Raw genomic sequence first — 25,399 nt, 5'->3', positions numbered from 1 at the left:
TGTAGGGAGTAAAATATAGGAACATGGGTGTGCTAGGAAATTATGTGGTCACAAAGGAAAAATGCTTCGAGAGGAGCAGAGGTCGAAGAAAGATTTCGGAAGGAAAGGAAATCTGAGTTTACACTTGAAAGATGCGGCATTAACCAGAGGAAAGAGGTGAAGAGGGGAATTCAAGGCAGAAGGGACAGGCCAGAGGCAGGGTATGTGTCACTGGAACTTCACTCAGTGCAATTGTGCTGAGAAAGTCAGCAAAGTGAGATTACAGAGCCTCACTAAGAAGCCTGGGATTTGGCCTGCAGGCAATGGGAAGGCACAGGGTCACCCCATCACTTCTGCGTTTTACATGGGCCACCCTGACAGCTGTTGGGAAAAGTGGGTTTGATAAGACAGAGGTAGAAAGGTCAGGTGGGAATGTGGATAGAATCTTGCAAGAGATGATGAGCACTCCAGCCAGACAGCGGGAATGGAAAGGGAGAAATGGAATCAAGAAATAGTTAAAAGACCCAGCAGGGCTCAAGGGCCGGGTGGGCAGCAGGGAGGGCAGGTCAAGGAGTTGGCCTGAGTGACTACTTGGATAGTGATGCTAACAGAACAAAAGAGAAAGGACAAGTTTGGAAAGGGAATTAGAGTTCAAGTTTAAACACGCGCTGACAAATAGCCACGTAGAGACATCAACAGCTTTCATTTAAACGTACACGTTGAAAGTTCAGTGGAGACTTGCACTGGAATTACCAGGGCACGAACCCGTGTCCCCAGGCGGACTCTCAACCACTGCGCCACCAGGGAAGCCCCTAAAAGACAATTTCTTGCTGAGCATTATATTTAAGACAGCGGTCCTTAGACTTGGTTGGGCATCAAATCGCCTGGGAAGCTTTTAAAATCCAGATTCCTGACCCCAACCCAACTTACAGAACCCTGTCTTAAAGATGTGATTTTTTTTTTCTTAAGAATAGTTTTCAAGTAGTATAAAGGCTGAAGAGGTTTTTAAACGAAGAACCAGGATTTGAGAGTCAGAATTGGATTCAAATTCTAACTCCACAATCCATTAGCTTGTGACCTTGGGCAAGTTACTTGACATCTATTAAGCCTCCATTTCGCCACTTTGAAAAGAGCTCCAAGTAGACCTACTATGCCGGGTTGTGGTGAGGATGAAGGCCATAAAGACACAACACCCAGAACACAGGAACCGCCCAGGAATTAGCAGCTGTTTTTTCTTTTAACAAGAAAATCTCATCACCCTAGATTAACAGTCTGCATATCACTGACCATTTGAGGGGGAGGCTTTTTATTTTATTTTATTTTTTTAAATTTTTTTGCGGTATGCGGGCCTCTCACTGTTGTGGCCTCTCCTGTCGCGCAGCACAGGCTCTGGACACGCAGGCTCAGTGGCCATGGCTCACGGGCCCAGCCACTCCGTGGCATGTGGGATCTTCCCGAACTGGGGCACGAACCCGTGTCCCCTGCATCCGCAGGCAGACTCTCAACCACTGCGCCACCAGGGAAGCCCAGGGGGAGGCTTTTTAATGTAATTTGTCTTTTCCCCCCTCTCGCTCCAGTTAGAGTCAGAATGGATGCTTCCTGAGAGCAGTGACCTGCTGCTCTAAAATCATGACAGGCACGCCGTGGGTGTTCCCCAGAGTCGGGAATCAATGAGTAAGGTTACAAAAAATGAAAATAGCTTAAAAAGGGGAACAATCAGGGCTTCCCTGGTGGCACAGTGGTTGAGAGTCCGCCTGCCGATGCAAGGGACACGGGTTCGTGCCCCGGTCCTGGAGGATCCCACATGCCGCGGAGCAGCTGGGCCCGTGAGCCATGGCCGCTGAGCCTGTGCGTCCGGAGCCTGTGCTCCGCAACAGGAGAGGCCACAGCAGCGAGAGGCCCGCGTACAGCAAAAAAAGGGGAACAATCAACCTCTTTCTGACATTTCCAAAGCACTACCTATTCTAGTTCTGTTTCCGTTTTAAAGAGATTAACTTTTTCTTACTCTTAGGTTTCAGCATCAAAATTTCTCCAGCCTAATACTTTGTAGCCACAAATAATGAGCATGAAAAGCATGCCATAGCACAGAGAAATGTGCATGACATGTTAAATGAAACATCATATATGTGTGAAAATATACACGCACACACATAGGTACACGTATGGAATCACGATTATAACTATGATTAAAATACGGATGGAGAAAAGAATAGGAGGAAATATACCAAAATGCTAATGGTAATTATGTTGCAAAGTCATGAATAAGCAGAATCTTTGGTGGGTTTTTCCTTTTTTTTAGACTGCTTCTAGGGCTATTTTTGTAATAGAGTTTTATCATTTTTATAACAGAAACAGTAATTTTCATGATTTTCTAGTTCATCTCTTATTCCAGAACTATTTGGGTATCTACTGTGTGCCAGCTGCTGTACTAGGGCCAAGGACACACAGAATGAGACATGGCCCCATTCCTCAGGAGCCTCAGCCTGCCAGGAGAGACAGACACATGAAACAACTGCCTAAAGTGAAATGTGACAGAGCTGGGGCGGAGAACACCGAGCGCTGTGGGGAAGAGAAATAAGGGAGCAATTAATTCTGCTTTGGGGCAACCACAAGAACACCGTCTGCCATTCTGCTGTTCTCTCCCCTCCCAAAGTCCCCATCTTTTGTGGCAACAATTAACTAGTCCTTCGCTCTGTGATGGTCTTTGAAGAACCTTATGCTGGCTTTCCCAAGCCCACAGATCCAGATTTCTAGATCAGAAATGAAAATGCAGAGAACACTTGCTGAGCATTTACTTTGGGCCAGTCAGCGAGCTAACAGATTTCTATGCATGCTCTCATTTGATCCTTGTTGGTCAGTCACTATGGTTATTATCCCCAGTTTATTGGGAAACTGAAGTTTAGAGATTCAGCAACTTGCCCAAGGTGACATAGCTAGTAAGAATTAAAGGTGGTCAGAGCCTGCAGAGAGTGGACTTGTGGTTGGGGGATTTGAGGGCATGGTGGTGGGGAAGAAAGTATTGGGAGTTTGGGATTGGCAGATGCCAAACTATTGTATGTGGAATGGATGGACAGCAGAGTCCTACTGTGTAGCACAGGGAGCTAACTGTATTCAGCATCCTGTGATGGACCGTAACAGAAAATGCGTGTATGCATGGCTGGGTCGCCTTGCTATGCAGCAGAAGTGGGCACGGCACTGCGAACCAACTATGCTTTGATAAAATTAAATTGAAACAAAAAAGGTCAGAGCCAAGTGGGCCTCTAACCCTTTGCAGGTCACCACGCTCTGCTGTCTCGACAGCAGTGAGGAGACCCTGTTCTCGGGGGAGACAGAAGAAACCTCATTTCCCCTTCCAGCTAAGTCCTCTCAAACGTCACAGAGACGGGACTTAGTGCCATGGAAAGAAACGAACCTGGGCCTCTGTGTCTGACAAGCCTGGTTTGAGTCTCAGGTCACCATTGACCAGGACTTCAGAAAGTGGCTTAATCTCCCGGAATCCCAGCTTCACTGGAAAAATGAAAATTAAAAATATACCTAACATACACGGGGACGATATAAGGTCAACCTGAGGAGATCAAAAGGTGGTGTATCGGCTAGGGCCTCCTCAGTGGCTGAAAGTGCTGTGGTGTCAGACAGATGGACCTGCATCAGTTTCTATGTTCACACGTCCACCCATCACTCCTGCCCATGCTCCCCATCAAATCCCAGGAGGCACAATCTAAACAGAGAAAGGAATACTGAAAAAGATATGTTACCAGAAAAAGGACAGGACAAAAGCGGGGCTTTAGTGGGTGCTCAAGTACCTGTACACACTTCATGGAACTCTAGATCCTGACCACCCAAGTGTGGTCTGAGGACCAGCAGTTACGGCATCATCATCATCACCTGGGAGCTTGTTAGAAATGCAGGCTCTCAGGCCCCACCCCAGACCTACAGAAGCAGAAACTGCATTTTAACAAGCGCTCCAGGTGACAACACTGAAGTGAGGAATATTATACATTGTATCTCAGAGGCTGGTCTATCCAATCAAGGCACAGCTTGAAGTGTATGAGCAGGAAGTTGTAGAAAAGAGTCATCAATGAATTATAAAATAGAAATGAAGCTTAAAAATACTCTAGGCCTAAACTAATGTCTGTATGCCAAGCAAAAAACGACAAACCTTGGTATCATTTCAGAACTGCACACTGTTTAATAGATGTCAGTACAAACTGCAGGGGGGGCCAGCCCTCCCTAAAAGAAAAAAACTAGCAAAGCTTCCTCAGCAATGAAGTAACAGACTATCTGCTCTCCCGATCTCCTAGAGTTAAATCCGAGAGTACAGAGACAGCACCTAAACAGTAAAAAGCTATGTACACAAATAAGATAATTCTCTTTGAACTCAGTTGCCTTAAGCTCATATTATGGGCATCACAGAAGTGAAGTGGGCAAAGCAATCTCCCGTGAGAAGTATAAATAATAGGATGAGAGAGGGAGAAGGAATTAGCCTTCCTGGAGTTGAGAGCACTGCAGTTGGCCTGTGACTCATAATAAGTACAGGGGGAAAAAAGGAACACGGTAAGAGGGAAACTAACAATGAGCTCTGAGTCAGGAAAAGGTGCCCCTCCATGAGTTCCACTCACACAGGAGTGAGCCATGAGTCACACTCACCCAGCAGGGCAGCCACCATGCCCACCAGCCCCGTGCCAGCACCCAGCTCCACGGCAGAGCAGCCCCTGAGCTCCACAGCTCCCATCTCCAGATATGTGGCCAGAATGATAGCCTGAGTCAAAACACAGCATGACAATTTAGGTCAACAAGCGCTTTAGGGCCTGAAGGGTTTCAAGCAGGCTACATACTCCAAGAAGACATCACATACCCCCCTCCCACCGCAAGGTTCAATTCCCAGTGTAACAGCTCACACAGGAACTCAGCTGCTGCTGGGAGGTCACCTGGAGCAAGCACAGACACCGAGCTCCCCAGAACAGCTGCCCCAGGCCCCACCAGAGGCCCTTACGGGGGACAGCAGTGGTCAGTGACACTGACCACCCAGGATAGGATCCTGCTGAATCTGGGAAGGCTAACTTCTTACTGTGTCACAGCATTTTTACACTCAAGGTTTATAAAATCACTCTGGTAGAGCTGACATGAACAGTCTCTGTGATTCTGCTTAAAGGAATGTCTAGTTCCTAAACCAAGTTCAAGTCAGCAAGGCCACAACCAAAGGGAAAAAGCAGAGCAGCACCAAGGCTCCTGGAGTTTCCTCCCTCTCTCCTACTCTCCTGCATCCCTAACGCTCGTCACCCCAGAGAAGCTGGGCATCAAAAGGGAAGTTTTAGCCAAAGGTTTGGACTTGATGTGTGAGTTAGCATTTGCATATAACTCTATAAATCACTGTATACTGTTAACGTGATTTTAAAATATAATTTGTTCTTCATGGCCACATACTATTAGCATATAACGTAATTTTAAAATATAATTTGTTCTTCATGGCCACATACTATTAGCATACTTAGCAATTCCTCTTCTTGGTGAGAATGTAGGAGATTCGCCCATTCCTCGCTGTTATGTATCTTTATTACTCTTTCTGAGAAAACTTTTCTTGTAGTTACCCTGGACTAGATTCCTAGAAGTGGTATTACTGCATTACGATATATCAAGACTTTTATTCCTAAGTGTTTCTCTAACACCCCTGATACAATATTAAGATTGTAAAATTGTATCTGCACCAATCATTTATCCAACATTCACTGAGCTCCCACCGAATCCCAGGTGTGGCTAGATGCTTAGGGCAAGTCTCTGGCACAAGCAGCTGAAAAAACAGTGCTGGGAGAGAAAAAAGTAAAGCAGCAATTATAGTATAATTTTTGATCATTACAACTATGGAAAACTTAAAGAAAACACATGATCTTCATTTTTGGCTTTGTCAGTTTACAATATTCTTTGTGCAATATTAAACTTAAAAACTAACTGAATAATTGTCCAAAACAGCTAGGGGCCCCAGTCTTCCCTCTTCTGTGCTGGGTAAATTACTGGTAAGTCATTTAATTTCTTTCAGTTTTCTTCATTCACCCTTAAAATGCAATCTATTTGGTGGGGAGGGAGCAGGGAAGTGATTCTAATGGATAGGACTTTTTTTTTGGAAGGGGTGGAGTGATGCAATGTATTAAAATTGAGTAGTGATAGATAGTTGCACCACTCTGAACTTACTTAAAAAAAACACACACACACTTTAAATAGGTGAAATGTACGGTATATGAATTACAACCCAATAAAGCTGTTACTTTTTAAAAATAGAGACCAGTCTTATAATCAATGGCTGATGCTAAGAGGCCCCCGGGGCTAACTTACCGCGTCCCAAACCACCGCTGCGACTCCCAGTTGCTTCCAGTCCTGCCGGATCTGTATCGTGTGGTTTGCCAAGGAGAAGGTGGCAAGAGGCTTGTGAAATCTCTGCAGCCCCTTTTCCGCGGTCTCTTCATAGGGCACCAGGGCCATCTCGCCCGCGCCCAGCTCTCTGCTCGCTCAAAGCTGTGAGGCAAAAGAATCCTGAGTGAGGTTCTAGCCAGAAAATGCATTCTCTCTCTAGTAGCTCCAAATGCTTCTTAAGGCCGTTTTACAAGTTCAAAACAAACGGGGTTGCGGGAAGCCTTTGTCTAATTCCTTTTGCCTGGCTCTCCTGGGAAGTGAGATTTCGCTGGGAATTCATGCCAAAGGTGCGGGATGGCTATGCACTCAGCTGTAACCACTCAGGGAATTTGCAGCGTGGTAAGAGTGAGCGAGGCGCAGGTGACAGCCGGGGGCCGCAGAGAAAGTACCGCTTCCTAAACTGCCCAGGCCCGCGTGGACTGCGGCTGCAACCCGCTGCGGTCTGCAGGGCATTTTTTCGTGTTTTGTTCTTCCCTCACTCCCTCTAAATCGGTGCGTTCAATTGCGACCACCACGGACTCGAACCTAAACTTAAACTGGGGGGTTAACGGTATGATTATCCTGCTTTACAACACCGGCTGGAGATACACGGTCGACGCCGTTCCATTTCCTGGAGACTGAAAGTGAAAGACACTCGTGGATTCCGAGTCGCTCGCGGGTAGCGAAACCCCGGGTCCGCGTGGACTCGGGCATCCGCGGCTCGGAGGCCTCCCCAGAGTCGCCCAACCTGCCCCCCAGCCTGCCCCACTGAAGGGCCGACAGGTACGCACGTCCTTCCCGCGGGCCCGCAGCTGCGGGAACAGGCGAGGTAGGGGCGGGAGCTTGGAGAGGAGCCCCCCTCCAGCGGCGCTGGCCCGCCACACCCTGAGCTCCGCGGCACCGCGTCGCCTCCACTTACGGCTCGGGAGACGGCCTCCGCCTGTTGCGCGCGACGCTTTCCCCGCCCCCAGGTCGACGGCGGAAAAATCCGCCTTAAAGGGCCAGAGAGCCGGTAGACCGGCGTGCGTGAGGGCATGCGGGCGGCCCGCGCCGGGGTCACGCGTTTCCGGTCCCCCGCCTTCCCAGGACAAGCGCTCCCTGAGCGCCGGCGGCACGGAGTGGCGGGTGTGGGGCAGGGGCCTGGAACGGGGATGCCGCGGCGGGGCGGAGGCGGTGCTCCCTCCGCGTGTGTCCCCAAGGTATTTGGGCCCCCAAGTCAGTTTCTCTGGCTGCCGAGGGCAGAGCTGGCCGGGAGAGCTAGGTGCGGAGGCCGTGGGTGCCATGGCGACCGGGAACCCGGAAGCCACCTGCCTGGCGTTGGACAGGCGCTGGGTCCACTTGTATGTGTGCTCGTTCTCGCGCGCGCGCCTTTTTTGTGTGTGTTTTTCACTGTGTGCTTGCTTGTGTTTAGTTTTAACGGTGGTCAGTTAGGAGGTATAGGAGAAAACTCCCGCCGAAGAATACGTGGTCACACCCATCTGTATTCGTGTCACCAAAGTGAAGTCCGAATTGGCGTAATCGCGCGATCCGCGCCAGTAGAGTGGGAAACGTGACCAAGCCCTTCGCGGAGCCCGCACGTGGCTCCCGGGACTGGATTGTTATACGGGGCGGGGCGCGCTGTCGGCCCCAGTCACGGACTGGGTCTCCCTCCTCCCGGGGCAGAAGGTGAGCGCACCTGCCCTGGGGACACCTGTTCTTGAGGTGAGAGCTGCTGAGAGTGTGGCATCTGGCCGCAGGCCCCTGGGAAGCGCGCGGCTGGAGTGAACATCCAAGAATGTGACCGCGTTGGGGGACGGGGCGGGGGGCTCATCCTTCTCCCAGGAAGGTTTCTTTTTCCTCTCGGACCTTGACCCGCGACCCCACCGGCCGCCGCTCTCTCTTGGCGATTCTCAGCTCCGCCTGCACGTTAGGATGAACTGGAGCGCTTTTCAACTCCTCAGAGCTGGACGCTGCCACCGGAAAGGCTCAGCTGCTGCGCTGTGGGGCCCGAGCATTCCTGTTTTTCAGAGCTTCGCGGGTGATTCCTGCCGCCAGCCACCGGTAAGAGGCTCAGGCCAGGCCTAGACCACCCCCCTCTCCTCGCCTCTCGCATCCCGCTGGGGGCGTGCCCCGCTCTCTGTCCAGGTCTTAGAAGGCTGGGACCTGGGGCTGCAAAGATGGTTTGAAGTGAACTTTGAAGGTCACCAGTGAAGGTCTTTTACTTTTTTTTTCTTTCTTTGCTTTATTCAATTATTCATTTTTAACTTTTTTTTAATGTATTTTTGAGAGCAGTTTTAAGTTCACAGCAAAATTGGCAGAGATTTGTACAGAGATTTCCCAAACACTCCCCGCCCCATACACAGCCTCCCCACTTCTCAACATCTCCCAACAGAATGGTACATTTATTACAATTGATGAACCTACACTGACACATTATTAGAACCCAAAGGCCACAGTTTACACATGGGGGTTCACTGTTGGTGTTGTACACCTTATGAGCTTGGACGAATGCAGAAGATATGTATCTAGCATTATAGTATCATACAGAGTAGTTGCACTTCCTAAAAATCCTCGGTCCTCTACACATCCGTCCTTCCTCCATAACCTTTGGCAACCACTGACTTTTTTTTTTAACTCTCCATAGTTTTGCCTTTTACAGAATGTGATGTAGTTAGAATGATACAGTAGCCTTTTCAGACTGGCTTCCTTTGCTTAGTGTGCATTTAAGGTTCTTCCACGTCTTTTCATTGTTTGGTAGTCATTTCTTTTTAGTGCTGAATGACAAACATTCCATTGTATAGATGTAGTACAGTTTATCCATTTACCCAGTAAAGGACATCTTGGTTGCTTCCAGGTTTTGGCAATTATGAATAAAGCTGCTATAAACATTCCTGTACGGGCTTCTTTGTGGACATAAGTTTTCAGCTCCTTTGGGTAGATACCAAGGAGCATCATTGCTGAGTCATATGGTAAGAGTGTGTTTAGTTTTATAAGAAACTGCCAACTGTCTTCCAAAGTGACTGTACGATTTTGCAGTCCCACCAGAAATGAGAGTTCCTGTTGCTTCACACCCTTACCAGCATTTGGTGTCGTCAGTGTTTTGGATTTTAGCTATTCTAATGGGCTTGTAGTGGTACCTTGCTGTTGTTTTAATCTGCAGTTCCCTAATGACATATGATGTAGAGCATCTTTTTTTTCCAGTTTTGTTGAGATGTAATTGATATACAACGTTGTATTAGTTTATGGTATACAACATAATGACTTGATATATGTAAATACTGCAAAATGATTACCACAATAAGCTTAGTTAATATCCCTCATCTCACATAGTTACAATTTATTTCCTTGTGATGAGAACTTTTAAGATCTACTCTCTTAGCAAATTTCAAATGTACAAAACAGTATTGTTAACTACAGTTACCATTCTGTACATTACATCCCCAGAACTTATAACTGGAAGTTCGTGCCTTTTGATCACCTACACTCATTTCCCCCACCTCCCATCCTCTGCTTCTGGCCACCACCAATCTGTTCTCTATCTCTATGAGTCCTTTTTTTTTTTTTTTTTAGATTCCACATTTAAGTGAATATTTGTATCATATAGTATTTGTCTGTCTGACTTATTTCACTTACCATAATACCCCAAAGGTCATCCATGTTGTTGAAAATGGCAGGATTTCCTTCTTTTTTATGGCTGAATAATATTCCCTGTGGGGAGGTGTGTGTATACACACACACCACATTTTCTTCATTCATTCATCTGATGATGAAACTTAGGTTGCTCCCACGTCTTGGCTATTGTGAATAATGCTGCATTGAAAACGAGAATGCTGATATCTCTTGAAGACAGTGATTTCATTTCCTTCAGAGATATATGTACCCAGAAGTGAGATTGCTGGATTATATGTAATTCTGTTCTACTTTTTAATTTTTAGAGGAACATCCATACTGTTTTTCATAGTGGTTGTACCAATTTACATTCCTGCCAACAGTGCACAAGGGTTTCCTTTTCTCCACATTCTCACCAACACTTATTATCTCTTACCTTTTTGATAATAGCCGTTCAGCAGGTATGAGGTGATATCTCATTGTGGCATTGATTTGCATTCCTGTGATGATTAGTGATGCTGAGCACATTTTCATGTACCTGTTATTTGGACATTTTAAAATATGATTGTTTTCTTATTGTTAAGTTTTAAGAGTTCTTTGTATATTTTAGATAACAGTCCTTCATTAGATGTGTCTTTTGCAAATATTTTCTCCCAGTCTGTGGCTTGTCTTATTCTCTTGACAGTTTCTTTCACAGAGCAGAGGTGTTTAATTTTGTTTCACTTCTTCTCATTTTTGTGTCTCATTAGGTTTCCAGCCCTGATTTATTTTATTTATTTTTTTGGCCACACCACATGGCATGTGGGATCTTAGTTCCCCCACCAGGGATCAAAACCACACCCCCTGCAGTGGAAGCGCAGAGTCTTAACCACTGGACTGCCAGGGAAGTCTCCAGAAATGTTTAATTTTAATGGAAGTTCAGCTTATCAGTTATTTCTTTCATGTATCACGCCTTTGGTATTATACCTAAAACAGCATCACTTTACGCAAGGTCATCTAGGTTTTCTCCTATGTTATCTTCTAGGAGTTTTATAGTTTTACATTTTAATTTAAGTCTGTGATCCATAGCCAGTTAACTTTTGTGAAGGGTGTAGGTCTGTGTCTAGATTTAGTTTTTGCATGTGAATGTCCAGTTGTTCCAGCACCGTTTGTTGAAAAGACTATCTTTTTCTCCCTTGCATTGCCTTTGCCACTTTGTCAAAAATCTCTTGACTGTATTTATATGAGTCGATTCCTGGGCTCTCTATTCTGCTCCATCTATTTGTCTGTTCTTTCACCCCAATACCACACTGTCTTCATTACTACATTTTTACAGTAAGTCTGAAGTCAGATGGTATCAGTCCTCCAACTTTATTCTTCTCCTTCAATATTATTCATTTTTTCCTTTTTTATTTTGTATTTTTTTTTGGTCTTCTCTCCCTCTCCTTTCTTCTCTCCTAGTATCTCCTTTCTTTCTTACCTCCTCTACCTCTCTGTATTGCTTCTCCCTCTCAACTTTCCTTTCTTTAAACCTCCTGTCTCCTTATTTTCTCTTTTCCTCTTTGTTCCTTTCCTTTGGGGAGCCATCACTGGGCACGAGAAAAAGGATGTGCTTTGGAGCCAGAGGAACTATGAAAATTTAAATTCTGCCTCTGACAGTTTAATTGGTATGACCTTGAGTAATTACAGTTGACCCTTGAACAGCACGGGTTTGTACCATGCCGGTCCACTTATAGTCAGATTTTTTTCAATAGTAAATACTTCAGTACTACGTGACCTGCAGTTTGTTGAACCTGAGAATACAGGGGAACTGTGGATAGGAAGGGCTGACTATAAGTTATATGCAGATTTTTGATTGCACAGAGGGTCAGCACCCCTAACCCTCTTGTTGCTTAAGGGTTACCTGTACTATAAACATCCCAAGATCCCAGGTTCCTCATGCATAAAGCCTGTCACAGATTGTACCCCTCCCGCATTCCTTCTCCCCGCTCTCCATGGTTTCTGCTGAAATCATACATAGGACTTTATGAAACAAAACCAAACCTCCCAACCTCTCCAGCACTCCACTAAACTGACATAGGACATCTGTCTCATTAGATTTACTTACAGTTTATCTAGAAAGTTTTCATTTGCTTTTCCTTGTTAGTATTAGACAAGAGTGTCCTTTAGCCCAGCCAGTGTTCTGATTGGTAGCATTTGGCTCAGGGAGCACCAGAAAGAATGTTTAGGAACATATGCAACTCATGTAGACACTTAGTGTCTACTTGTTCTGTAAACATTAAGTGCAGCTCTATTTTTTTTTTAATGTATTTGTTTTATTTATTTATTTTTGGCTGCATTGGGTCTTTGTTGCTGGGTGCGGGCTTTCTCTAGTTGTGGCGAGTGGGGGCTACTCTTCGTTGTGGTGTGCGGGCTTCTCATTGCGGTGGCTTCTCTTGTTGCAGAGCACGGGCTCTAGGCACATGGTTCAGTAGTTGTGGCTCACGGCCTCAGTAGTTGTGGCTCACAGGCTCAGTAGTTGTGGCTCACGGGCTCTAGAGCACAGGCTCAGTAGTTGTGGCGCATGGGCCCTGTTGCTCCGCGGCATGTGGTATCTTCCTAGACCAGGGCTTGAACCCGTGTCCCCTGCATTAGCAGGCGGGTTCTTAACCACTGCACCACCAGGGAAGCCCTCTATTTTTTTTTTAATGCAGCTCTGTTTTTATCAGAATAAACCAAAACAGCCAGTGGTTCCCCGTGAATACTTGCAAATAAATTTTTAATCCTTGAAAACAAATTGGGCATGTGGTAGACTGCATTATTTTTAATACCCAGTCTGCCTTCTACAGACCTGTCCTAGTTGACCCTTCCCAAAGGAGGGATGTCTCCCCACCCTGTTGAAGTCAGGCTTGGCCACATGACTTGCTTTGGCCAATAGAAAGTGGGTGGAAATGACATTTGCCACCTATGAGCCACAGCAGGATTGCGCCTTTTCCCTTTGCTGAAGACCTGCAGGCCCCAGATGGGGGCGCTCCCTAACCCCATCCCCAGGTGGAGCAGAACCACAAACGACCCATAAAATATGTGAGCCACGAATGAGAAATAAACCTTTGTTGAGCTAACCATTGAGACTGGGGTTTGTTACATAGTATAACTCAGCAGAAGCTGTCAGAACACAGGTGTGAAAGGGACGGAAATTTCAAAACAGGTAGGAGCATTTAATGCGGGTGGCTTAGTTTCAGTAAAGTCATCCTTTTTTGGAGCTCCCCCTAGCTCATAATGACACCTTAATTGCCCCACACCTGTCCCCCTCCCCCTTGTCAGCATCACCTGAAACTACTGACCGCCTTTATCCAACTGTGATTCTAAGGCTTGAAGAATGTTTTCCTACTTAGGACAGTCTTGTGGGAGATGTGCAAAAGGTAGACTCACTTTGGATTATCTGTAAATCCACAACGTGGCTCAATCATAATATAACAATCTGTAAATCTGTGTGCTTTTTCTTTTTTTTTGGCGGTACGCGGGCCTCTCACTGTTGTGGCCTCTCCCGTTGCAGAGCACAGGCTCCGGACACGGAGGCTCAGCGGCCATGGCTCACGGGCCCAGCCGCTCCGCGGCATGTGGGATCTTCCCGGACTGGGGCACGAACCCGTGTCCCCTGCATCGGAGGTGAACTCTCAACCACTGCGCCACCAGGGAACCCTATGTGCTTTTTCTTTATAGCAGTCGGGACTGGGCTTCATTCCCTGGTCCTCTCCTGCACCCAAACAACTGAAACGGACCATGCTTGGGCATCCCCTCCAGCTCCACAGTTCCCCCAGGTACCTGCAGGCTTTTGGACCCTTCTTACCCACTCACCCGTTGCGGGGAGCAGAATTTAGGGGTAGAATAACTATGCCCAGGGTCTTTTAGTTGATAGCTTTTTATTTTTATCCCTGTGACTACAATTGCCTTTCCCCAATCATATGACACCTTACTAGAGAATGGTAGTGGTAGAAGGGAGCTTATTCTTTTATCCCTCCTGTTTTCTGGAACTAGTCCATGTACAAGGTCACAGTAAATGCAGCCACCCTGGTACAGTGTGATCCTGCCCTGGGCCAAGGTGGATACCCAACTCGGGCTGGACAAATAATTCCCTCTGCAGAGCTAGAGTTCAGGGTGGCTACTGGACATCTCTTGTTATTATCTCTGTTAGCTCAACATCCATTTCCCATTTTGTTGGTAGCAGTCCCCTTTTGCTAATGGTCAAGAGCCCAGCTTCTGGGGCCCAAGAGTCTGGGTCAAATCCCAGCTCTGCGTCTTAGCTGCAACTAGCTTTGAGACCTTGGCTAAGACACGTTCACCTGCACCTCAATTTCCCCAGCTATAAAAAGGGGATAATATGCTGATTAAATTAGTAAACAAAGACGGTAAGCTGAGGTTAAAATGAGTTATCGAAAGCACTTAAAACCGTGCCCAGCAAAACAGTGAACTTCCTGTAGCGTTTGCTCTTACTGTTCTGTGTCTGGGGTGGGACTGACCTCAGCTGTGGCTCTAGGACCAGGCACGTGTCCCAGGTCTGGCCAATGAACATTTCCTTCCATCTGGACATGAGTGGGTCAGAAGTGGGCATGCGACCAACACTAGGCTTACCCGCAGCCCATCCTGAGACTTGCTGGGACTCTCGGAGAACCAGAGTTCCTGTTAGTCATCTGGTCCCAAGAGGGCTGAGCCAGCAGAGACTGGAGCCAGCACAGGTACCAGTGGAGGGAGAGGTGCCTCCTGTGGTGCCGTGTGACCACCTGGATCTGGTGGGCCAGGAATTGTTTGTTATTTGAGCCGCTAAATTCCCTAATTACCTGAAGCCAGTTTGAACTGCTTTCTTCTTTTTTGTTCCCTGAAGAAGAAAAACAATACTGATACTTTCAGTCTGGGCTGGTTCCTTGAACAAAAGAGAGTAAAGTCGTGCCCGTGCAGGGTCCTTCTCAGTGTGCTGTGTGTGGAGAAGGTTCTCCTGTCATGCCCAGGACAGGAGAACCATCGTGTCTGGTTCCTGGCTGCACTTGAGCTCCCAGGGCCTATAGATGCCGGTGTAACCTGAAAATAAATTTCCCTTTTTCACTTTAGCTGGTATATTTTCTGTTGTGTGTTTTTAGGAAGTAATGTAAACAGAATATAAACGTTCTATAAGGTCCTCATATATAATAACTTGCTGTTGTATTTGCCAAACAACAACTGTGATCCTAATCTTTAAATGAACTTGTGTTTGAAAGACAAAAATGTCCTCTCTACACTCACAGTCAGCAGGTGACTTGAGTCCACACACACCTTGATAAATGTTCACGAAAGAGAAGCGTGATCTCTGGCTGCACCTTTCTTGTCCATCCTACGATGAAAAGGTGTCTGCTCCCCACCCGGCCCTAAGAATTCTGTCACCTCCCCAGTTCTGGGGAGCCTTGCTCCCCAACTTGTTCCACCAACGGCCTATCCTTTTTGCCTTCAAACAAGTCCAAGAGTCCCATTATCTAAAAATTCAAGATTATAAGAGCGATGCAGGCTTGCCCTTGCCCTTGGCTGCTCTCCGCGCCCAACCGACATGTTCTGTTCTCTCTGAGCGACGCTGGCCAGCGCCAGATTCTTGCCTTTCTCCTGGACACCAGACTTCTCTGGGCATTGGACTTAAATAGGCCTTTCTGTCTGGGCCACCAGGGCACCAGTCTCTGGTCTCGCCCCTTTCCCACCACCTCCACTCAGCCACCAGGCTCCCCCAGGCTGCTGCAGCTTCTCAGAAAACTGGCCTTTCTTTCTTCCTACGCTCTTGCCTACTTAGCAGCTTTACTGCAACTTTGGGTTCAGTTTATTCGAAAGTACCACTTCTGCACAAGCCCAGTGTTCTACTCTGCAGCACGGCGGGGCAGGGGAAGAGTGGGGTGTTGGGGTTGCAGGTTGTGGACTCGAGTCCCAGTTGCACTAGTCCCCAGTCACGGGGCCTTGGGCAAGTCACTGCCATGCCTTGAGCTTCGGTTTCCTCATCTGTAAATGGGGTTGATGACAATGCCCACCGCACAGGGCTGCCGTGGGCACCAAAGGAGGAGATGTATGGAGGAGCTCACTGAACACTGCAATGGATATTACTGAGTGTCCTTAGAGCGAAGGATTAAGAAAACAGGCTTGGAGTCAAAGGTCTGCATTTAACTCCTGACTGTGTCCTTTCTGGCTGCATGACCTTGACCAATGAACTAGCATTTTTGTGCCTCATTTTCCTCATCTGCACAATGGGCATCTTACCATGACCCTGCCCACTTGATATGAGGAGGAAGGTGGTTACCCCATACTCAGGGCTTAGACCAGTACTTTGCACACAGGAAGCATTTACTAACTTTGCTATTACCTATTTCCTCACTGTTGTCCCCTCCCAGAGAGGGGAAGGAACACTGCTCACTGGCCCGGCCCTCAGGGCACTGAGGCTGAGGAAGGCTGGAGGAAGGAGGTTTCCAGAACATGCCAGGCCAGGAACACCCGTCTCTTCCAGTGGTTGTGGTGATTTCTTCAAGGGGCTTTTAGCTCTAGGTAAATAAATATGGTAACATTCAGCAAAGATGGAAACAAAGTATCTAGAAAGGAAGAAGCAGAACCCACTGTCTACTGGTGTCAATTGGAATGAATCAACTGGGTCAAACTGGAATCAAAGCAGCTGGCATGAGGGACTTCCCTGGTGGTCCAGTGGTAAAGAATCCACCTTCCAGTGCAGGCGATGCAGGTTCAATTTGATCCCTGATCCCTGGTCGGGGAACTAAGATCCCACATGCCGTGGGGCAACTAAACCTGCACGCAGCAACTACTGAGATCACGTGCTCCGAAACCCACACGCCACAACTAGAGAGAAGCCTGCGTGCTGCAACGAAAGATCCCATGTGCCGCAACTAAGACCAGACGTAGCCAAATAAATAAATTAATCATAGGGACTTCCCTGGTGGCGCAGTGGTTAAGACTCTATGCTCCCAATGCGGGGGGCCCGGGTTCGCTCCCTGGTCAGGGAACTAGATCCCACATGCATGCCGCAACTCAGAGTTCGAATGCGACAACTGAGGAGCCTGCCTGCCGCGACCAAGACCTGGTGCAACCAAATAAATAAGTAAATAAATAGTTTAAAAATTAATCATAAATTTTAAAAAGCAACTGGAATGAAAAGAACTGAAAATGAAGGCAAAAGAATAAAGACAAAGGACTGAAAGGGAATCCAAGATGTGCTGATGAGATAGGTGTCGAGCAAGTTTATAGGCACCATTTTTCCAACAGCATTTGCTCACTGTGTCTCTGTGTCACGCTTCGGTAATTCTTGCAATATTTCACACTTTTTCATTATTATTATACTTGTTATAGTGATCTGTGCTATTTGATGTTATTATTATAATAGTTTTGGGGCACCACGAACCTCAACCATATAAGACAGCAAATTTAATCCATAAGTATTGTGTGTGTTCTGACTGCTCCACTGACCAGCCATTCCCCCATCTCTCTCCCTCTCCTGGGGCCTCCCTATTCCCTGAGAAATAACTATATTGAAATTAGGCCAATTAATAACCCTACAGTGGCCTCTAAGTTTTCAAGTTAAAGGAAGAGTCGCCGTCTCTCACTTTAAATCAAAAGCTAGAAACAAGCTTAGTGAGGAAGGCATGTCAAAAGCTGAGAGAGGCCAAGAAGCTAGGCCTCTTGTACCAGTTAGCCCGGTTATGCAGGCAAAGGAAAAGTTCTTGAAGGAAGTGAAAAGTGCTACTCCAGTGAGCACCGGGGTGGTAAGAAAACGAAACAGCCTTATTGCTGGTGTAGAGAACAATGGTCTGGATAGAGGATCAAAGCAGCCACAACATTCCTTAAACCAAAGCCTAATCCAGAGCATGGCCCTAACTCTCTTCAGTTCTGTGAATGCTGAGAGAGGTGAGGGAGCTGCGGAGGTTGTTCGTGAGGTTTAAGGAAAGAAGCTGTCTGCATAACGTAAAAGTGCGAGGTGAAGCGGCAAGTGCTGATGTAGAAGCTGCAGCAAGTTACCCAGGAGATCTAGCTACGATAACGAAGGTGGCTGCACTAAACCACAGATTTTCTGTGTGTAGATGCCGTCAAGAAGTTTCATATCTAGAGAGAAGTCAATATCTGGCTTCAAAGGACAGACCGACACTCTTGTTAGGGGCTACTGCAGCTGATGACTTGAAGTTGAAGCCAATGCTCATTTACCATTTCGAAAATCCTAGGGTCCATAAGAATGATGCTAAATCTACTCTGCCTGTGCTCTGTAAAGGGAACAACAAAGCCCGGATGACAGCACATCTGTTTACAACATGGTTTACTAAATATTTTAAGCCCACTGTCGAGGACTACTGCTCAGAAAAAAAGATACCTTTCAAATTATTATTGCTCATTGACAAAGTACCTGGTCACCCAAGAGCTCTGATGGGGATGTACAATGAGATTAATGATGTTTTCATGCCTGCTAACATAGCAGCCATTCTGCAGCCCATGGATCAAGGAGCAATTTCAACTTTCAGGTCTTATTTAAGGAATTTTCTAAGGCTACAGCTGCCAGAGATAGTGATTCCTCTGATGGATCTTGGCAAAGTCAATTGAAAACCTTTTGGAAAGGCTTCACCATTCTAGAGGCCATGAAGGACATTAGTGATTCATAGGAAGAGGCCAAGATAGCAACATTAGCAGGAGTCAGGAAGAAGTTGATTCCAGCCCTCCTGGATGACTTGGAGGGGTTCAAGACTTCAGTGGAGGAAGTAACCACAGATGTGGTGGAAATAGCGAGAGAACTAGAATTAGAAGTGCAGCCTGAGGATGATACTGAATTGCTGCAATCTCCTGATAAAACTTTAACGGCTGAGGAGTTGCTTCTGATGGATGAGCAAAGTGATTTCTTGAAGTGAAGTCAACTCCTGGTGAAGATGCTGTGAAGATTGTTGAAATGACAACAAAAGATTTAGAATATTACATGAACTCAGTTGATAAAGCAGTGGTAGGGTTTGAGAGGATTGACTCAAATGTTGAAGTTCTACTGTGGGTAAAATGCCATCAAACAGCACCGCGTGCTACAGAGAAATCGTTCATGAAAGGAAGTCAGTCGATGTGTCAAACATCCCTGTTGTCTTATCTAAGAAACGTCCACAGCCAGCCCAGCCTTCAGCAACCATCACCCTGATCCGTCAGCAGCCATCAGCACGAGGCAAGACCCTCCACAGGCAAAAAGATTACAACTTGCTGAAGGCTCAGATGATGGGTATCCTTTTTTTTTAGCAATAAAGGTTTGTTTTTTTTTTGGGGGGGGGCGAACTATGCACAGCATGCGGGATTTTAGTTCCTGGACCAGGGAGATCAACTGTACCCCCTGCAGTGGAAGCACGAAGCCCTAACCACTGAAGCACCAGGGAAGTCCAGCAATAAAGTATTTTAAATTAAGGTATGTACGTTGTTTTTTCAGACATAATGCTATTGCACATCAGTAGACTCCAGTGTCATGTAAACATAACTTTTATATGCACTGGGAGACCGAAAAATTCACGCAAGTTGCTTTATTGCAGTACACGCGTACCTTGGAGATATTACGGGTTCCGTGCCAGACCACTGCAGTAAAGCACAGATGAGTCATGCACTGTATGCTCTTTAGAGATGAGGAAACCAAGGCCCAGAGTGATTCCAAAGGCCCAGTGGAAGGACTCCAAGGCTAGTCTCACTGGCTTCAAAACCCTTCCCCTCACTCCTCCTGTCCTTTAGGCCAAGCGTAAATGGTTGCCCTGAGAACAGGCAGCCAGGGTCATCTCCCTTAGAGGACCTCAGTCTGGAGTCAGGGCCCAGACTGGGAAGCCCCTGCCCACCGTGAACCTGGGCAGGTAGGCATGCTGGCCTCTCCCTGCCAATAGGTTGGCTACCTTTTGTCTGTGGTAGGACTCCACCTTTCCCATCCTCTGGCTGTCCACTCACCCTCCCCACAGAGTGGAGAACATGGGCAAAGGGAAGTGACACTGACCCCGCACACACCGTGTTTGACCCTCTCTGGTCATCAGCAGTAAGTTTTCCGGAAAAACGGGAGAGCTGTGGGCCAGAACTTTCCCTGAGGGGCTTCCTTGACTCATGGTTTGGTCGGGATGCCACCTGCGGACAAACCTCACTCACACCTACCCCGGGTCATGTTCACTCAGTAGTTCTCCAAGAGATCAGCCATTGAAAAGTCCTTAATAGGAAATGTTTTTAGAAGGAACATATGGAGAATCAAAAGGGGGCTAAATATAAACCTGTATTTGCAGAACTGAAGAAGGAACACAGAAAAGCTGAACAGAAAGAGCTGGGTGGAGAAGCACTCTCCTAAAACAGGGGTTTTTCAGTGGGTGTGGGTGTGTGTTTTGCTGGATATGTGAATTTCTAGAACACTAGAGTTACCTATAATTAAAAAAAGAAAAAAAATCAGCTTATGAGGCTAAAAGTAATTCTGATGCCAATTGCATTATGGAAGTAGCTGAGTGCAGATGCACTAACTTTCATCAGAATAAACCCACGTGTTTGCATTTTACAGACTTAGAAATGGTCAAATAGAACAGAGACGTTTAAAATAGAAGTCTCAAATTTAAGACATTTTTAAAGTAGTTAAAGCAGCTCTAGGAAAAATGTGCTACATCATTAATGCTGAAATAAAAAAGAGGCAAACTTTGAAGTTAGGGCATAAGCAGGCATGAAAGAAATTCCCATGGTCTAAAAAAGGTGAGGAGGGGCTTCCCTGGTGGCGCAGTGGTTGAGAGTCCGCCTGCCGATGCAGGGGACACGGGTTCTTGCCCTGGTCTGGGAAGAGCCCACATGCCGTGGAGCGGCTGGGCCCGTGAGCCATGGCCGCTGAGCCTGTGCATCCGGAGCCTGTGCTCCGCAACGGGAGAGGCCACAACAGTGAGAGGCCCGCGTACCGCAAAAAAAAAAAAAAAACAATAAAAAAGGTGAGGAAAGAATAAACAAGCAGGGACTTGCCTGGTGGTCCAGCGGTTAAGACTCCATGCTTTCTGTGCTTCCACTGCAGGGGATGTGGGTTTGATCCCTGGTCAGGGAACTATCCCACATTCTGCATGGTCTGGCAAAAAAAAAAAAAAAAAAAAAAAAACACCAAAATTTATTGAGCAATACCATAAGCAAAATGGTTGGTGGACATTCTCTAATTTTCATAATATTGCAAGGTAAGGGGATTATTATCTCCTCTTATTAAAAGAAAAATCTCACTGTCAAAGGTCACACTGTAACCCATGGCAAGCTTGGGGTCTAGACCTAGTTCAAATCCAGTTGTCCGTCTCCAGAGCTCCTTGGTCTTTCAAATACATCAGCCTTCTCGCTGCACTGCTCCGCGCCCCACACCAAAGTTTTCAACTAAAGTCTATTAGAGGATTTTTCTTCTTTCTTTGGGGAAAGCTATTTCCATGAAAGCATTTGGTGGTAAATTTTACTACAAAGAAATTGTCTCATAATATTTATTTGCGTATTGTTTCCTTTATTAGTTCAGTTGAATTTTTTTTGCATGTGTATTTCTCTGTACAGAGACCTTACATGTTTACACAGTATGATGTGATATAAATATTTTGCTCAGTTCCATCATTGTAATGCAAAATCTAACAGCAAAGCGTAGGTCCTGACTAGGCTCCCGCTGCTGCCTTCCTTTACTCAAATGTCATGGTCTTCTTTGAATAAGCAGATTAGCTGCTGATTGCAAGGCAGCCAGATAATGAGGAGAGTGGGAAAGACGGCCAGTACTGTCACTTGGCCCTCATAAAATGTTTGCATCAGAGGGCACTGGGCGTTGACGGAACAGTAATTAAAGTGCCCTTCTACAGCACCCCATGAAAAGTGCTGGTCTATATAGCCAACTGGACAGTGGCAAAGGAAGTCTAGCTCTCTAAGAATTGTGTAACCAACTCACCTGCTCAGACAGGAGACAACCCACTTTCCCACAAATACCCCAGAGCACTGGACTCCAAAGTCGGGGAGCCCAAAGGGAAATATCACTGAGCAAGAAGGAACATTGGAACTGCTGGTTCTATAGATCTTTTTAATCTCACCCTTTAAAATGTTAAGTTTCATGTGATAGCTTTATATGTATTTAATACGTTAACATTACTGGACATATATAGACTTTATTAGTTAACAGACATATATTGGAAAGGCATGCTTAAAAATTGTTTGCCAACATGGGTGCCAAACCCAAAAAGCTTGGAGACTGTCTGCCTAGAGGAAGGTGAACGTCAGTGGAGGTGGTGGCAGTGAGAGCCCTCCCCCTAAGTTCCTAAGATCCAAAAGGTAAACCAGAATTGCCCAGGTCGTGGTGCCAGAAGCAAGGTACAATTAGACCTCTCCCTGCTTTTCTTCCTATCAATGAGGATGACACCCTGTGAGATTGCCTGAGAAGCAAGTGGGTTGGGACGGTCACAGAACAGCCTTCTCATTCCCTGAGCAGCCCCAGGTTGTGGCCCCCATGACTCAAAGAGACCAGCCTTCCTCCCAGAGTGATGAGCTCTGCTGGTTAAAGGAGCAAATGGCGAAAGACATTAAAAAGTTCAACATCACTTGTCCTAAAAGAAATGCACATTAAAACTGTTAAGAATACCTTGTTCTTCAACCATCAGTTGCATAGATTTAAACAAACGAGTAGTTGGCCAGAGTAGAGAAACAGGTGTTCTCTTATATACCAATGGGTGTGTAAATTGGCAAAATCTTTCTGTAGGCAATTTGAAAACATTGGCCAAGGGCTTAAAAACTATAGATCTACCCACCCATCAATTTCTCCTCTGGGTTATTTTTTTGAAGGAAATAATCACATTTGTATTGTTACATATAATACATAACATAAGAGCTTGTTATTCAACCACTTATTCATTCTACACACACTTATTGGTGTCTTTTATAAGGCAGACTCTGTGCTAGATGCTGCAACACAGCAAAGAATAAAATAGACAGGGCTCCAGCTCGCCTGGAGGTTACTGATAATCATTGCTGTGTTATTTATTACAGGGAAGAATCAGAAACTAACAAAACGAGCAATATTAGTGTTTCTTTTTGCAGTTATGAATGACTGTAGCCATTATAAATTGTAGAATTCACTGGAAAATATTCACATGAGGTGGTTGAGTGGGAAAAAAGCAGTTAACAAAACTGTGTTTATAATATAAGCCTCCTCGTGGACTTGAGGGCTCAGAGAAAGGCCACAGCTCTGCCTAGCATTTGAGACAGATGTAATTTAGAACAAATAGACTTCTCTTTAGTGAGAAATAAAACTAGACAGAACAAAAAAGCATTGGGAAATATGCCCATCATTTCTTCTTCATGAATGTTTTCTGAGGATGATTCTAGAAGGAACTAGAAATAATAGCACCATTGATAAAAAGATTCTGAGAGGCAGTAAGATACAGCTAAGGAACTACAGCCCAACTGAAAATAAGCACCTCATCCAATAATTTTAAAAAACCTCCAATCAATAAAATGTCCCTAAGAGAAATGGGCTTGCTCATACGTTGCTGATATACAGTGCCTTGTTATAAACTTTTGAGAAGGCAAATAGTGATAGCTATCAAAGTTCTTAATGTCACTACCATAACGTAGCAGTTTCACCTACAGGAGTATACCTATAGGAGTACTTATGCCTGCATTTAAAAATCTGAATAAGGAAATGAAAATTAACCAGAACATGCATAATGGGAGTCCCATAAGGAGAAAAGAGAGAAAAGAGGCAGAAAGAATATTTGGAGAAATAATGGCCAAAAATTTCCCAAACTTGATGGAAAAGATCAATCTGCACACCCTAGAAACTCAGCAAACTCCAGTGGGATCAACTCAAAGAGATCCACACTGAAATACACATAGTCAAGCTGTCTAAAGCCAAAGATGAAGAGAGAATCTTGAAAGTAGCAAGAGAACAATGACACATCATGTGCAAGAGATCCTTGGTGAAATTAATGGCTGACTTCTCATCTGAAATTATGGAGTCCAGCAGTCAGTGGGATGACATATTTTAAGCGCTGAAACAAAAAAACAGAATTGCACATCCAGCAAAATATCCTTTCAAAATGGAGAAGACATTCAAATAAATATAAGCAAAACCTGAGAGAATCTGTCACTAGTAGATCTGCCCCACAAGAAATAATAAAGGGCTTCAGACTACATGAAAAGACACTAGACAGTAATTGAATCCACATAAAAAGATAAAGATCTCACCCTTGACCATACTGAGTACCAAGAATATGGAGGAAAAGGCCAGACATACCACACATTTAGGGAAGCTCTACCAAGGACTTTCTACTTCTGCCTTCTAGATCAATAGCACGGTATAGGGAGGAACATTTGGTTTTTCTTATTGGTTCTCACTTCTGGGCTTCCCCTATTTTCTCAGGAATGCATCTACTCACAAAAAAAAAAAAAAAAAAAAAAAAAAAAAAAAGAGGGATGAAGAACACAAGTAAATACAGCATAGGTGAATATAAATAACAGTATAAATGGGAGTTGTGTGTGTGTGTGTGTAACTTTTCCTATATTGTTTAAATGACAGCTGCATAAAGCAACAATTATAAAACTATGTTCATGAGCTTATAAAATATAAAGATGTCATTTATATGACCATAATAATACAAAAGAAGATGGAGGGCTTCCCTGGTGGCGCAGTGGTTGAGAGTCCGCCTGCCGATGCAGGGGACGCGGGCTCGTGCCCCGGTCCGGGAGGATCCCACATGCCGCGGAGCGGCTGGGCTCTTGAGCCATGGCCGCTGAGCCTGCGCGTCCGGAGCCTGTGCTCCGCAACGGGAGAGGCCACAGCAGTGAGAGGCCCACACACCGCAAAAAATAAATAAATAAAAAATAAAAAAAAAAAAAAAGAAGGAGTGAACAAAGCTATATTAGAACAAAGTTTCTGTATACTATTGAAATTAAGCTAGTATTAATCCAAACTAGATTGTTTCCAGTTAAGATGTTAATTATAATCCCAAGGACAATCACTGAGAAAATAACTGAAAAATATATAGTAAAAGAAATGACAGGGGAATAAAACTGGTACACTAGAAAATATCTAACACAAAAGCAGGCAATAATTGAAGAATAGAGAAATAAAGATATGAACTATATGAAAAACAAATAGTAAACGTAGAATAAATGAAACAGAGAATAGAAAAACACAGAAAATCAATGAAGCCAAAAATTGCTCTTCAGAAAGATCAAATTGATCAAAAGATCAATTGACAAACTTTTAGTTAGACTGACCAAGAAAAAAAAAAGAGAAGATGCAAATGAAGAAGGGGATATCACCACCAACCTTATAGAAATAAAAAGGATTATAAGGGAATACTATGAAGAGCCAACAAACTAGATAACTTAGATGAATTCCTAAGAAGACACAAACTACCTAAACTGACTTAAGAAGAAACAGAAAACCTGAATAAACCTATAACAACTAAAGACTTTGAATTAGTAATTTAAAATTTTCCCACAAAGAAAATCCCAGGCC

At 45.3% G+C, this 25,399-nt stretch overlaps 1 protein-coding gene and 1 long non-coding RNA gene across 6 annotated transcripts in view; one reads left to right on the top strand and one right to left on the bottom strand.

Moving 5' to 3' along the window:
• Window positions 1-7,274, bottom strand: part of METTL21A (methyltransferase 21A, HSPA lysine) — a 54,345-nt gene extending 47,071 nt beyond the window's left edge. For 3 of the 4 annotated variants that reach the window (XR_003436344.1, XR_003436345.1, XM_027123091.1), the window contains exons 1-3: window positions 7,155-7,274; window positions 6,307-6,486; window positions 4,627-4,738 (exon numbers count right to left, since the gene is read on the bottom strand). Coding sequence is in view for 2 of the 4 variants with exons in the window: in XM_027123091.1 (XP_026978892.1) it covers window positions 4,627-4,738; window positions 6,307-6,453 (259 nt within the window). In the remaining 2 variants the exon portion in view is untranslated. Of the gene's footprint in view, window positions 1-4,626; window positions 4,739-6,306; window positions 6,886-7,154 lie in introns of those variants that run through there. The other variant, XM_027123099.1, reaches the window with a different exon arrangement.
• LOC113629053 (uncharacterized) overlaps window positions 7,000-25,399 on the top strand; it is a 73,916-nt gene continuing 55,516 nt past the window's right edge. The window contains exon 1 of one of the 2 annotated variants that reach the window (XR_003436364.1): window positions 7,000-7,146. This is a non-coding gene — a long non-coding RNA (uncharacterized LOC113629053). Of the gene's footprint in view, window positions 7,147-7,293; window positions 8,404-25,399 lie in introns of those variants that run through there. The other variant, XR_003436367.1, reaches the window with a different exon arrangement.

This window comes from Aethalodelphis obliquidens, unplaced genomic scaffold, assembly GCF_003676395.1.
Source record: "Aethalodelphis obliquidens isolate GAN/ISIS:26980383/991018 unplaced genomic scaffold, ASM367639v1 scaffold2, whole genome shotgun sequence".
Lineage (NCBI taxonomy): Eukaryota > Metazoa > Chordata > Mammalia > Artiodactyla > Delphinidae > Aethalodelphis > Aethalodelphis obliquidens.
This window is presented reverse-complemented; position numbering and strand designations above follow the sequence as displayed.